Raw genomic sequence first — 12,369 nt, forward strand, 5'->3', positions numbered from 1 at the left:
GAGAACCCCCCCCCCCCCCTCGAGTGGGATACCAAGACCAGTGGTTATGAAGCTCCTCTTTTTTAAGGACAGGGAAACGATATTGCGTAAATCGAGAGAAATGAAAGATGTCATGTTTAATGGGATGACAATTTCATTCTTTCTGGATTTTTCGGCAGAAGTACAGAGAAGGAGGGTGAAATTTGTACATATCAAGAGGTGGCTGCGGCAGTTAAATGTGCAGTACTTGTTATGTTAATATGTTATACTCGGCTTGAATGTGAGTGGTAGCAAGGGGCGCAGTTAATTTTTCTGATGCACCTGCCACAGCCGCTGCTTGGTTGGAAAGAAATTATCAGTCTTTATAGTATTAGAAAAGCTTATAAGGCAAGAGATATGATCATTTAGATTGGGACACGGGCTTGTCTATTTGCTCTCCTTTTTTTTTTTTTTTTTGTATTTTATATATGGGAGCATAAGAATGTTGTTGTGGATCAAGTATCATATCATTTTTTAGAGAGTCTTAAGTGTTTGGACACAGACATAGGAATTTTTTGTAGAAAATAATTGATTTGATAGATCACGGGACCACAATTAGAGCCCCTAGAGAGGTTTGGGTTGGAGGGGGGTGGAAAATGGGGGGAGGTGGGGGAAACGGGGGGATGAGAGAGGGAGAGAGTGTTTGGTTCTATAGAGAGAATAGGAGGAAAGTAGAGTCACTTATTTGGTATAGAAAAGAAAATGCCTGTGGTCAGGGCACAGTGGAATTTGTATATTGGTGGATAAGGGTAAAATTGGTTCTTGATTTGCAGACACTGAGTATAAAATATAGAAGCTACAAGTTTAAGAAATATGGCCCCTCTCTATATATAGAGGGGTCCACAATCTATATATTTACAATTTCAATTTCTCCTGTTTTTGTTGTTTTCTGAGTTAAAATGAATGGTAAAGTAATGATTTGTTCATGGAATGTGAGGTGATTTAGAAGACCCGTTAAAAAAATAGCTTTGTTTGAGACGGTTTCAACCCATAAAGTATCTGTCCTTTGTCTACAGGAGACACACCTGACCAAAGAAACAGTTGAGCGTTTAAAATGTAAAGGATTGCCTCATCAGTTCAGTACCATTCAGTGTATACTTCATACTCAAGGGGGACAAGTATCCTAATACATAGGTTGGTGTCATTCTCCTGTAGACAAATAAAAGTAGATGATGAGCACCAGGGCTGGATGGACTACCAAGTGAGATCTATAAGGAGTCTGGGGAGTTAATGCTGCCTGAATTGTTGCGTGTGTTAAATGGGGCATGGGAATGAGGAGAACTACCGCTCTCCATGACAGAGGCTAGGATAATAATATTGCCAAAAGAAGGGAAAGATCTAACCCAGCCAACATCATATAGACCAATCTCCCTTCTTTGCGCGGATGTTAAACTTCTGGCGAAGATGATGGCTGCTAGATTAAGTAAGGTAATTCACACCATAGTTCACCCTGATCAATGTGGTTTTATTCCCGATAGATCAACATCAATAAATATTAGGAGATTATTTTTAAATTTACAAATCCATTCAGAAGAGCGGGGTTCAAGAGTGGTGCTGTCTCTCAATGCTGTCAAAGTGTTTGACAGCATCGAGTGGCATTATTTATGGTCTATTTTACCAGCATTTGGTTTTGGCTGTTGTATACAGGTCAAAGGGCGAAAGTGAAGATAAATGATAGATGCTCAGGATTTTCATTGTCATTTCATTGACTTTGTCGCCCCTGCTTTTTGCCCTGGCAATGGAACCCTTGACTATAACACTTAGAACAGGGGGACATATAAAAGGCATTAGAAGAGGGACGGAGGAAGAAAATATCTCATTATATGCACTCCAGATGACATCCTCCTGTTTTTGAGAGATGCGAATTACTCGCTAACTGCAGTGATGGATGTCATAAAAAAAATTTGGGGGAGGATTTTGGGGCTCTCTATTAACCGGGAGAAATCAGTTATTTTCCCAGTTGATGAATTAGAGCAGGATCTTCTGGAAAGTGTCAGACATATACAGGTGGTGGAGAGCTTCAAATACTTAGGAATAAATATAACCGTAAACCCTAGGTTGTACATATTAAAAAATCTAGAGCCACTAATGAGTGTATTTAGGGAAAAATGTGAAACATGGAGCCACCTCCCTTTGACAGTAATGGGCCATGGCAGCCTGTTTAAAATGGTGTGGCTGCCACAACTTTTATATATTTTACACAATTTACCAATCTGGATTCCCGGAGTGTGGTTTGGGAAGTTGGAGGGCTTATTTAGGAAATTGATCTGGAATAAAAAGCAAGCTAGAGTTCATGTACGAGTGTTGCAGTTGCCAAGAGATAAGGGGGGTTTAGCTGTTCTGCATCCCTGGAGCTATTTCTTGGTGGCTCAATTGCAGCAGATAGGGGGCTGGGAGATGGGCAATGATACCGTTAGATACAGCTCACCTGCATTATTAACTTGCACACCACATACACCCTTGGTGGAAGCACTGGAGGCAGACTTCATGGGGGGGGGGGGAGGTCAATGCTCCCTAGCAAAATTAATAATTAGGGTATGGAACATAACACAGACAATGTTTAAATATCTAGGATGCCCATTTGGGACAATACGAAGTTGCCTGAGTTGGAGAAGTTGGAGAGTTTTGGTAATTGGCAAGAAATGGGAATAGTAAGACTTTCGCAGCTATATGCAACAGGGGTACTGAAAACATTTCAAGAGCTAAAAGAAGAGTTTGGGCTATCAAATAGAAACTTCTATCAATATTTGCAGTTAAGACACGCCCTAACAGCACAATTTAAAGAGGGGGGGGGTAAAATGGTGTAGAATCCCCTTATTAGAAGATCTGGTAGAGGTCACACCCGGCAAAGGGTTGATTTCGAAATTATATAAGATACATCTAAAAGTATTGGAAAAATATTCCCAATTTTCTAGTAGAATAAAATGGGAAGAAGATGTGGGGAAGTTAACAGATGCTCAATGGAATGAAATAATAACCTCAATAGATCTACTGTTTCTTTCAGCAGCCCAGAGGCTCACACAGTTTTATATTGTGCATAGAGCATACTATACACCTAAAAGACTGTTTTGGTTTGGGAGACATCTGGACGCAGCTTGTTCCAGGTGTGGAGCTGCAAATGGAGATTTGATCCATATGTTTTGGAGGTGTCCCAAACTGTATAGGTACTGGGAAGAGATAATGGGCAAATTAAATTCAGTATTTGGAATAAGTGTACGACTGGACCCAGTGCTGTGTGACCTGGGATATGTGGAGCAGAGTGTGGGACTAACCGTCTAGCAGCATTGAGATGCCTCTACCAGGCTAGAAAGGCGATTACAGGTAGATCGTTAAGTGTTAAACCACCATCTGTTATAGATTGGTTGGCTAAGGTTAATAATACAATATTAAAGCGGAGTTCCGGCCTCAGAAATGTTTTTTCAATAAAAATACCCCCAGGACAGTCAGGGCTAGTACATTCCATAATGGATAGCCTCTGAACTGTCCCAGGTCGCACGTACCTTTTAGAAGAAATACTTACCTTAAAAATTACTTCTCCAGCGCTGCCATCTCAGGTGTGGGCAGCTGAAGCCAGCGCGTCCTCTTCTGCATCCTCTTCTATGTCCTCTTCGTCCCAGAATGCCCTGCACCAGCCCCGCTTGTCACTTCCAAGGCAGGCGCGTCATCCCTGCACAGCTTCTGGGCATGCCAAGAAGCTGTTTAGGAGGGAATGACGCGCATGCACCGGAACTGACGAGCGGGGCCGGTGCAGGCACATCGACTCCTGGGAGCAATGACGTTCAGCTCCCAGGAGTCAACGCAAGCAGGAAGTGACGGCGTAGGCCGCGGCCGAAAAGGGAGGAAGTAGAAGGAAGGTAAGTATACTTTCTTCAAAAACAAGGTAAGTAAAGAAAAAAAAATTGGGAGTATCCATTTGTTTTTTAGGGGATTTACAGCAAGCGGATGGGCCCATGTTGTTTTTGAGCCCGGAACTCCGCTTTAAAGGAAAAATTTGCCTATATCAAAAGGGGAGGGAAAAACAGATTTGAAAAAATATGGAAAGTATGGATTGAAACTCCAGGATTGGCACCTGAGATTGGGAATATTTAGGAAGTTGGTTCTATTTATATTCCTACTCTATTTTGTTTGTTTAATATTTTATTCTTAATGAAGAAAGAGTGGGAGGTGGTCCAGAGTGGGGAGGAGTGGGAAGTGGGAAGTTTTCCTTATCTTTTTATGATTTGTATTTTCCATTGGATACTTCTTGTTTCTTGATATGGAAAATATGTTATTGAGAAAAATGAAAATAAAAATGAAGTTTAAAAAAAAAAGAAACTAATAGAGGGGAAATCTTCCAATGGGGACACTAGTTCTGGTGACCTGGCGGTCCCCAATGAATTCTCTTAATTTGCAGGACTATAGGACAGGAAGAGAAGGGAAATCTCTGCAACAGAACATAAATGGCAAAAAAATCTAATAAGGGTTATAGCTCTCCCTTTGCTCTATCCAAAATTAAAAAAAAAAGTTTTGCCAATACTTCTACTTTAAAAAATGTGTAGGTTTTTGTTTTAGGCTTGGTATTATTAAGGTTTCCATTTTTTTTATACTTTGATAGGGCCCATTTTTAAGTTTGGATGTTCAAAGGGCAAAATTCACTTGTAATTGGCCATCTGTTCTTGAAGCTGCCTTTTGTTTGCAGTACACCACTGCATTGTTTAAAATAAAAAGACTAAGTGCAAGAACTGTGTGCCTCTAAACCACCTCACATTTTATTAGTCACATTCACGGCACCCCCCATCCCCATAGATAAGATAAAAGTTAGAAATACACTACTTAGGCCTATTATCCCTGAAGAAATCAATCCTTGTGATGTCCAATTTTACTTTGCTTTACCCTCTGTAGTATTTTATTTATTGTTGTAAGGCCCCAGCCTGTGCTCTTTGTCTCCAGTAAATCCGGGCCTAGCCTTGTTATTTTATACTGCGGTCTTCTGTGGTTTCTTAGTTCCTGTAGTAAACCACCTGCCTGTGCTCTCTTACTCTAGTACAGTTTCATCAATTCTCCCTCTTTAAAATGTCCTTCTGCTGACTTTTTTTTTAAACTGCTATATTTTCTGCGGCCTCCTAATTCCTAATGACAGTTTGAAATTGTCTAGAGGTGGGATAGTTTTGCATCAGTTAGAACAGGGACACCATGAGTGAACTACTGGCCAATTTCTATCTTCTGGTCAAAGCGGGCCTATTACAATTTGATGAAAAATCATGTGCCACTGCTAAAATTATCCAAAAAATCCCTTTTTTCAAACTGGAATGAATCACATTGGGATGCCGCTGTATGTAAGCCATGCTAATTGTGAAACAAACACATCAATTCCACATCCAAATATGTACTGCCAGTGTACACTATCGCTGAGACTGTCCGTGACAATCTGTTTCATAACACTACATATAGTTTAAAGGCATCCCCCAAGCATCTTAATTAGAGGATTTGTGTATTTTCATTGTTTCCCTTAAAGTTACATGAAAAGACCCTCTCAATTTGGTATGGTATTTTTAAAAATATTTATGACAGTGCCCAGCTTTCCATGTTTTTTTGACAGTAGTTTGCCTATTCGTGCTAAAATTGGTTACGAGATTTACCCGTTAACAGTTCAATGGGATTTGGCACTAAGTCCAAGTTCAGTGAATTTCAAGCGAGTTTTGCCGAACCTGGATAGATTCGCTAATCCCTACTCTGGAACAGGAAGTCATACTAAATCTCCTTATCATAATCAAAAATGGCAATAAAAACAGTTCCTAACCCTTTCCCCACTCTTTTCAAAACCAAAAAAATGTTTTGCCATAATCAAGCTTTAATACATTTTGTATAACAATAGCAATCTATAAAATGACATTTAACCTCATTAATGCTCATCATTATTACATTTTAACAGGAGCACACAGCCTCTTCCTGAACAGAGAGGATATTCCAACTATTCAAGATATTTGTAAATGGACTTCTCAGGATGTCTATAATTTTATCTGTAGCTTACCTGGCTGCTCTGCCTATGCCCAGGTAAATGTTTTATTCTATATCTTTGTCCAGTTTGATTGACTACAATCTCAGTTTCAGAAGGATTTATATCAATGAGTTTTAGGCCACATTAACATTGATTGTGGTGGATATGGCTGTCATACCTAGGCACAGGTGACTGCATTCAGTGCAGCTATTGTGTATGAATTTATCCCCACTTTTACATAAGTGTATTTAATGTGCAGCATATATTCTCTATACTCAAATGCAGCTAGATAAAGTATAACTCCACTTTTGCTGAGGAAAAAACAATTCACTTTGGGTGATCTGTGTACATTGCAATGATTTTAACATACTTTGTTGCAGATTCCTACCTTTTTCTGCTCTGAAGGAAAATCTGTTTGCCCTTTCCAGAATGATTCATGAATGAGGAAGTCTGATTCATTATAACTACCGTGTGCACTGTCAGTGTTCTGATGAGGAAAGTTGCAGTGACTGCACCTCTTTAGCCCTTTAGGGAGTGTTTCACCAAAATTAAATTCTTGTTGCAGGGTACGACTAAAATTGTACTTTTATTTTTGTGCAGACATCTAAAAAAGTGAGACAGTCACACAAAGCAGGAAATAACATGTCTGGGGGAATTCTGTACTCCAAGGGTGTACAGAACAATTTCAAGTTGTCATATGGCATTGAATTTTCTCCTCTCACCTTCCAGGACGGCAAACACGTGACAGATGAGAGGAAACACAATCAATTCACAGCTATTAAAATGCCGCACCCTTCCAGTCGGTCACTGTGGTGGTCCCTCCAAAGCCTGTGGCCTGCTATTCAGCAGTGGTCTCCTCCGGTCCTTCTGTCCATTCAGTTGGAGTTTGCATGCAGCCAGAATAAAAAAAAACAAAAAACGCCGGACAGCACACTCCAAGCCTCGCTTTAAAACTGGAACTTCTGTTTTTTGCAGGAAAGGCGGAGCATGTGCATCGTGACCCGGAAGAGGGACCCACATTTCGGCAGTAAGGCAGACTTTCCAGCCACCAGGAGCCGGGAAGCTGCCAAAGAAATCAAACCTGCCGCAACCCACCTCATGGAGAAAGAGGAGGGAAGGGTCAGTCCAGGTGGCTACAGGCAAAAGCAGATCGGAGCCCGGGAATTGCCGTTTTCTTTTCTGATTGGGGCTGATACCAGTGTCAGGTTTAGTCTCTGGTAGCTCCCATGTTCTCCTTCAGCGGGTTTGTAGCCAAGTTACTATGGGGCAGGAAGAGTGATTTGTTTGTTATCTCCTCTTCTCTTGCAGAATCCCCAGGTGGAACCCAGGAGACCTCTGATAAAAGCACCCCCTGTATCCGCTAGCACTAGCTCCTCTAAAAAGTGTGGAAATTGCGGGGAGAGACTGCCCAGGTCTCACACAGAGCCCTTTTGATTTAGGTGTATTAACAAACTGGCTGGTAAGAAGGCCTCAGGGTTGATGAAAGATTTCCTTAAGTCTATGCAGGAGGAAATGCTAGCCACTATCCAGTTCTTCCGCACCTCTGTAGCTTTCCCCCAGGTAACCGAACTGGATGAACTAACCCCTAAAGAGGGCCCTTCTTAGAAGAGTTCACTTTCCAAGGCAGGCCCATCTGCTTTTCTGCCTGGTTCGCAGGGTCTCCCCCCTGCTCAAGCAAGGGAAGAGGAAGACCTAGGGAACCTAGAAAGTCAGGTTAAGTCTCAGCTTGGCTCTGGGGAGGAGGTTTATGTGGACCCAAATAGTGAGGTAGAGGAGACCAAATTGAACAGAAATCAGTTCGGTCTGGAAAATCTTGAGGGACACCTTCAAGCTGTTTATGCTACTGAAGAAATCCCAGAATCCCCAAAGGAGAACCTCGGCACAGGATAAGATGTATAAAGAACTGGTTAAAAACCAATCCAAGATATTACCTGTTCACCAGTCCTTGAAAGATTTGATTCTTCAAGAGTGACAGTTTCCTGAAAAAGGTCTGGTTAGACCAAAGACATGGAAAAGGAGATTCCCCTTTAAGGAGGAGGAGGTGAAAAAAATCCTAAAATTGGACCCCTCCCTGTTTTAAGTGACTAAGTGGTCTGACCTCTCCTTTGAGGACACAGGGAATGTCAGATGTCATGGACTGTAAGTCAGAATCTCTGTTAAAGAAAGCATGGGATGCCTACTCACTATGGCTCCAGCACTGGCTGCAACCTGCGTGGCTAGGAATGCAGATTTCTGGATAGAAAGGCTTACAAAGCACCTTTTACAGGGGAATAAGTCCCAGGACCTGCTGGATTCCCTTTCAGTTATAGGGAAAGCTGTTGCCTACTTGGCTGATGCAGCAGTTGAGTCAGTGATAGCCTTAGCTAAAACCAGAGCTCTCATTAATTCAGCTAGGAGAGCCATTTGGGTTAAAGCTTGGGAAGGTGACTTTACTTCAAAGGTGAAGCTCTGTGGGCTAGCTTTTGAAGGATCCTTACTGTTTGTCTCAGGCCTAGCAAGCCCAAAAGGGAGAGATATAGGAAATTTTTTCATGGCCCCCAGGGGCAAAGTCAACAGAAAGCCAAAGAAGAACCCAATAAAAAGTGGGGCTTTGGTAGAGGTAGGCAAAGGAATACTTTGCTCTTCCCCTCTCCAGGCTCAAACGCCAAAGATACTAAGTGACGCCAGAGTCAAATTGGGCAGCAGACTGTCTCATTTCATTTCCCAATGGGAGGAAATTTCAGTCAGTCCATACATTCATCACCTCATTCAGGAAGGCTACCGCCTCAAATTTTCTTCCATACCCCCACTAGAAGTGACTTTAACTCATCCTCCAAAGGATGTACTAAAAAGAAGAACATTTTGCATGGGATTCAAGAACTGGCAGAACAACTAGTGATAGTTCCCGTGCCAGAAGACCAGCTTTACCAAGGCTTTTACTCCCACGTGTTCGTGGTACCCAAGCCCTTTTGAAAATACCGCCTTATCATAAACCTCAGAAACTTAAACAAGTTCCTAGAGTACAAGAAGTTTTCAATGGAAGGTATTCATACAGTCCGCAAAAACCTATTGAAAGAGGTGTTCATGACTACTCTGGATCACAGGGATGCTTACCTGCATGTTCCAATTCATCCAGAACACCAGGCCTTTCTGAGATTTGCGGTGGTCACAGAGGAAGGGACTGCACATTGGCAGTTCAGAGCACTCCTCTTTTGGTCTAGCAGCCAGTCCAAGGATTTTTACGCAGATGCTGGCAGAGGGGGTGGCCTATTGTCATCTCCATAGCTTTGATCCCTTACCTGGACGATCTACTGATTTGTGGACCAAGTGAGATCTGACACCCAGAGGGTATTGACAGTCCTACAGATGCTAGGCTGGTTGATCAGCATAGAAAAGTCTTCCCTGGAGCCTGCCCAGGTTCAGACCTATTTAGGGTACCGGATAGACTCACGGGTACAAAGTCTTTTCCTTCCAAGGGAAAAGGTGGAGAAGGTAGTCTTTTCAGTAAAAAAGGTTGGTGGTTGCCCCCTCGTGCTCCAGGAGAGAGATCCTGAGAGTTCTGGGGCTCATGTCAGCCAGCATCCCAGCAGTAGCTTGGGCACAGCTACACTCGAGATCTTCAATTCTTCCATCTTTCCTCCTGGGACAAAAAGGTTGGATCCCTGGATGAAAAGGTAATCCTCACCCCTCAGGTAAAAATCTCCCTGGAGTGATGGTCAATTCCAAGCAATTTGCAAAAGGACAGACCTTGGGGTCAGTGGAGTCCTCTGAAGGTCACCACAGATGCAGGCACCTGGGGGGGGGGGGGGGGCTCATCTAGAGGGAGCCCAAGCCCAGGGCATCTGGGACAAGGAAGTAGCCCAGGCCTCCTCCAACTTCAGAGAACTCAGAGCAGTGGGTGAAACCCTAAAAGCCTTCGAGAGTTCCATTTCAGGCATGGAAATCCAGGTCTGCTCCGACAATGCTACAACAGTAGCTTACATGAATCACCAAGGGGGTACTAGGTCAAGACCCCTGTTGGTATTAGCCCAGGAAATCATAGGAAAGAAAGAGTGATCTCCCTGTTGGCCATTCATATAAAAGGGGAAAGCACCTGGGAAGCAGATTTCCTCAGTCGCCATCCAATAAGACGAGGAGAATGGGAGCTAAATCCCAAGGTGTTTCAGACACTAGTCCAAAAATTTGGCTGCCCAGAAGTAGACCTATTTGCCAGCCTACAAAACAGAAAGGTAAAGAGATTCTTTTCCCTTTCACGGGAAAGAGGGATGTTGGGCCTGGATGCTCTGGCCCAAAGATGGCAGTTTGAGTTAGCCTATGCCTTTCCCCCTCTAACTCTTAAACCTCGGGTTTTACAGAAGCTTGGTCGTTCCCCAGGCCTTCTCCTGCTCTTGATTGCGCCTTGGTGGCCAAGGAGGGAATGGTTTGTGACCCTGAAAACGTTATTGGTAGCACCTCCTTGGAAGCTTACGAACCTCCCAGACCTGCTGTTGCAGGGACCAGTTTGGCACCCCAGGCCGGAGTTCTTCCAGTTGACGGCCTGGTTAGTGAGCGCTAGATCCTTAGATTAAAGGGCTGCTCAGACAGAGTGATCGACACACTCCTACTGAGCAGGAAACCAGTAACGAGGAAAATATACTTAAACGTTTGGAAAATTTTTGTACTTGGTGTACGCAGAAGCAAATTTCTTCCGCCTCTGTCCCCACAATCTTGGATTTCTTACAAGATGGGGTAGAGAAGGGTGTGGTGGTTAACACCCTTTGGGTAGAAAAAGCAGCTCTCTGTTTTTCTAAATGCGAGACTTGCAAAAGAACCTTTTAATTAAAAGATTTTTGATGGCCAGGGATAAAGCTACCCCTGTCACTAGAGACAGGTTCCCTCCTTGGGACCTGACTAGGGTTATAGACGTGTTATCTAGAAGCCCTTTTGAACCTATAGAAGAGGTTCCCTTTAAGTTTTTGTCCCTAAAACTAGCCTTCCTCTTAGCTGTCATGACAGCCAGAAGGGTCAGGGATTTACAAGGCCTTTCAATTAAAGAACCATGTATGTAGATCTTCCCAGATAGGATTATCCTCAGGCCAGATCCTCTATATCTGCCCAAAGTAGCATCTTCCTTTCACAGGAAGCAGGAAATAATTTTACCATCCTTTTGTGATAATCCTAGAAATGAAAAAGAAATGTGAGGAGATGCCTCCTCACTTATTTACAGAGGACAAGGGAGTTTAGGAGATCTAATTGCCTTTTGATCCTTTACTCTGGACCAAGAAAAGGACTGCAGGCATCAAAACCTTCAGTCTCCAGGTGGATTAGGCAAGCCATTACCATGTCTTATGAGGTTTCAGATGTTTCTGCGCCAGCAAAGCTGAAAGCACACTCAACAAGAGCACTGGCAACATCCTGGGCCGAAAAAGCAGGAGCTTCCTGGGAACAGATTCGCAGTGCAGCCACCTGGTCTAGCCATGACACATTTCTGAAGCAATACTGAGTGGAGGTGCTGTCTCAGCAAGACCTAGCCTTTGGTCGAAAGGTACTACAGGCAGTGGTACCACCCTGAGGTAGGCCTGTGGTTACTTTATTATCCTCTCACATGTTTGCCGCCCTGGAAGGTGAGAGAAGAATACCGTCCATTAGACTTACCGGTAACGGTGTTTCTACTAACCTTCCAGGACGGCAGGCCTACTTCCCGCCCTGTTAAAGGGTGAGGAAAGAATGTATACAATAGGTGGTAGGTACCTAAGTGATTGTACATCCCTTGTAAATCGGTTGGAGAACTACTTTTTTACAACTGAGGGACAAGGGGAAGGGTGGGGTCTTTTAAAAGCTGTGAACTGATTGTGTTTCCTGTAGGGTGGAGCCTCTCATCTCTCATGTGTTTGCCATCCTGGAAGGTTCGTACAAACATCATTACAAAAATGGCATCGGTAGCAATTGTACATGCTATATTTGTTTAAATAGGAAACAAAAGAAAAGAGCGCACACCGCCCTAGTGTAACACCATTTATTGAATGTCGTCAAAGCCATAAAAACAGGTACTCACAAACCGATATGATGTCATTCATGAAAAGATAGCCCCCGATCTAGTGTGTACAGAGCACTCTCCTCCTCCACTCTTGTTTAAATGAAAGAGAAGTTTTCTTATAACCGTTAACAAAATATATTTAGATATATACAGTGGATGGCACAAAAATAGTTGAAAATGCACTTTTGATTTTTTTCTGCATTTCTTACTGCACGCTTTATGACATATAAAATAGTCTCCCTGGCATTCAAGGCTTTGTTAAAAGTTACGGTCATAATGAGATGGATATCTAGGTCTGCACATCCGATCTGGTCATTATAAGAGGTTTAGTACTGATCATTTTTTTTATTTTATTTTATAACCTTTATTATACATTTTA

General features: G+C 42.8%; 1 protein-coding gene across 1 annotated transcript in view; it reads left to right on the forward strand.

Annotated features, from left to right (window-relative positions):
* The window catches only part of SAMD7 (sterile alpha motif domain containing 7), a gene marked incomplete at its 3' end in the record, with an annotated part of 136,932 nt that overhangs the window by 89,780 nt on the left and 34,783 nt on the right, over positions 1–12,369 (forward strand). Inside the window, exon 7 of the mRNA XM_082251695.1 lies at positions 5,930–6,051. Within this exon, the coding sequence (XP_082107821.1) occupies positions 5,930–6,051 (122 nt within the window). The remainder of the gene's footprint in view (positions 1–5,929; positions 6,052–12,369) is intronic.

Source organism: Pelophylax lessonae, assembly GCF_965119305.1.
Source record: "Pelophylax lessonae genome assembly, chromosome: 3".
Lineage (NCBI taxonomy): Eukaryota > Metazoa > Chordata > Amphibia > Anura > Ranidae > Pelophylax > Pelophylax lessonae.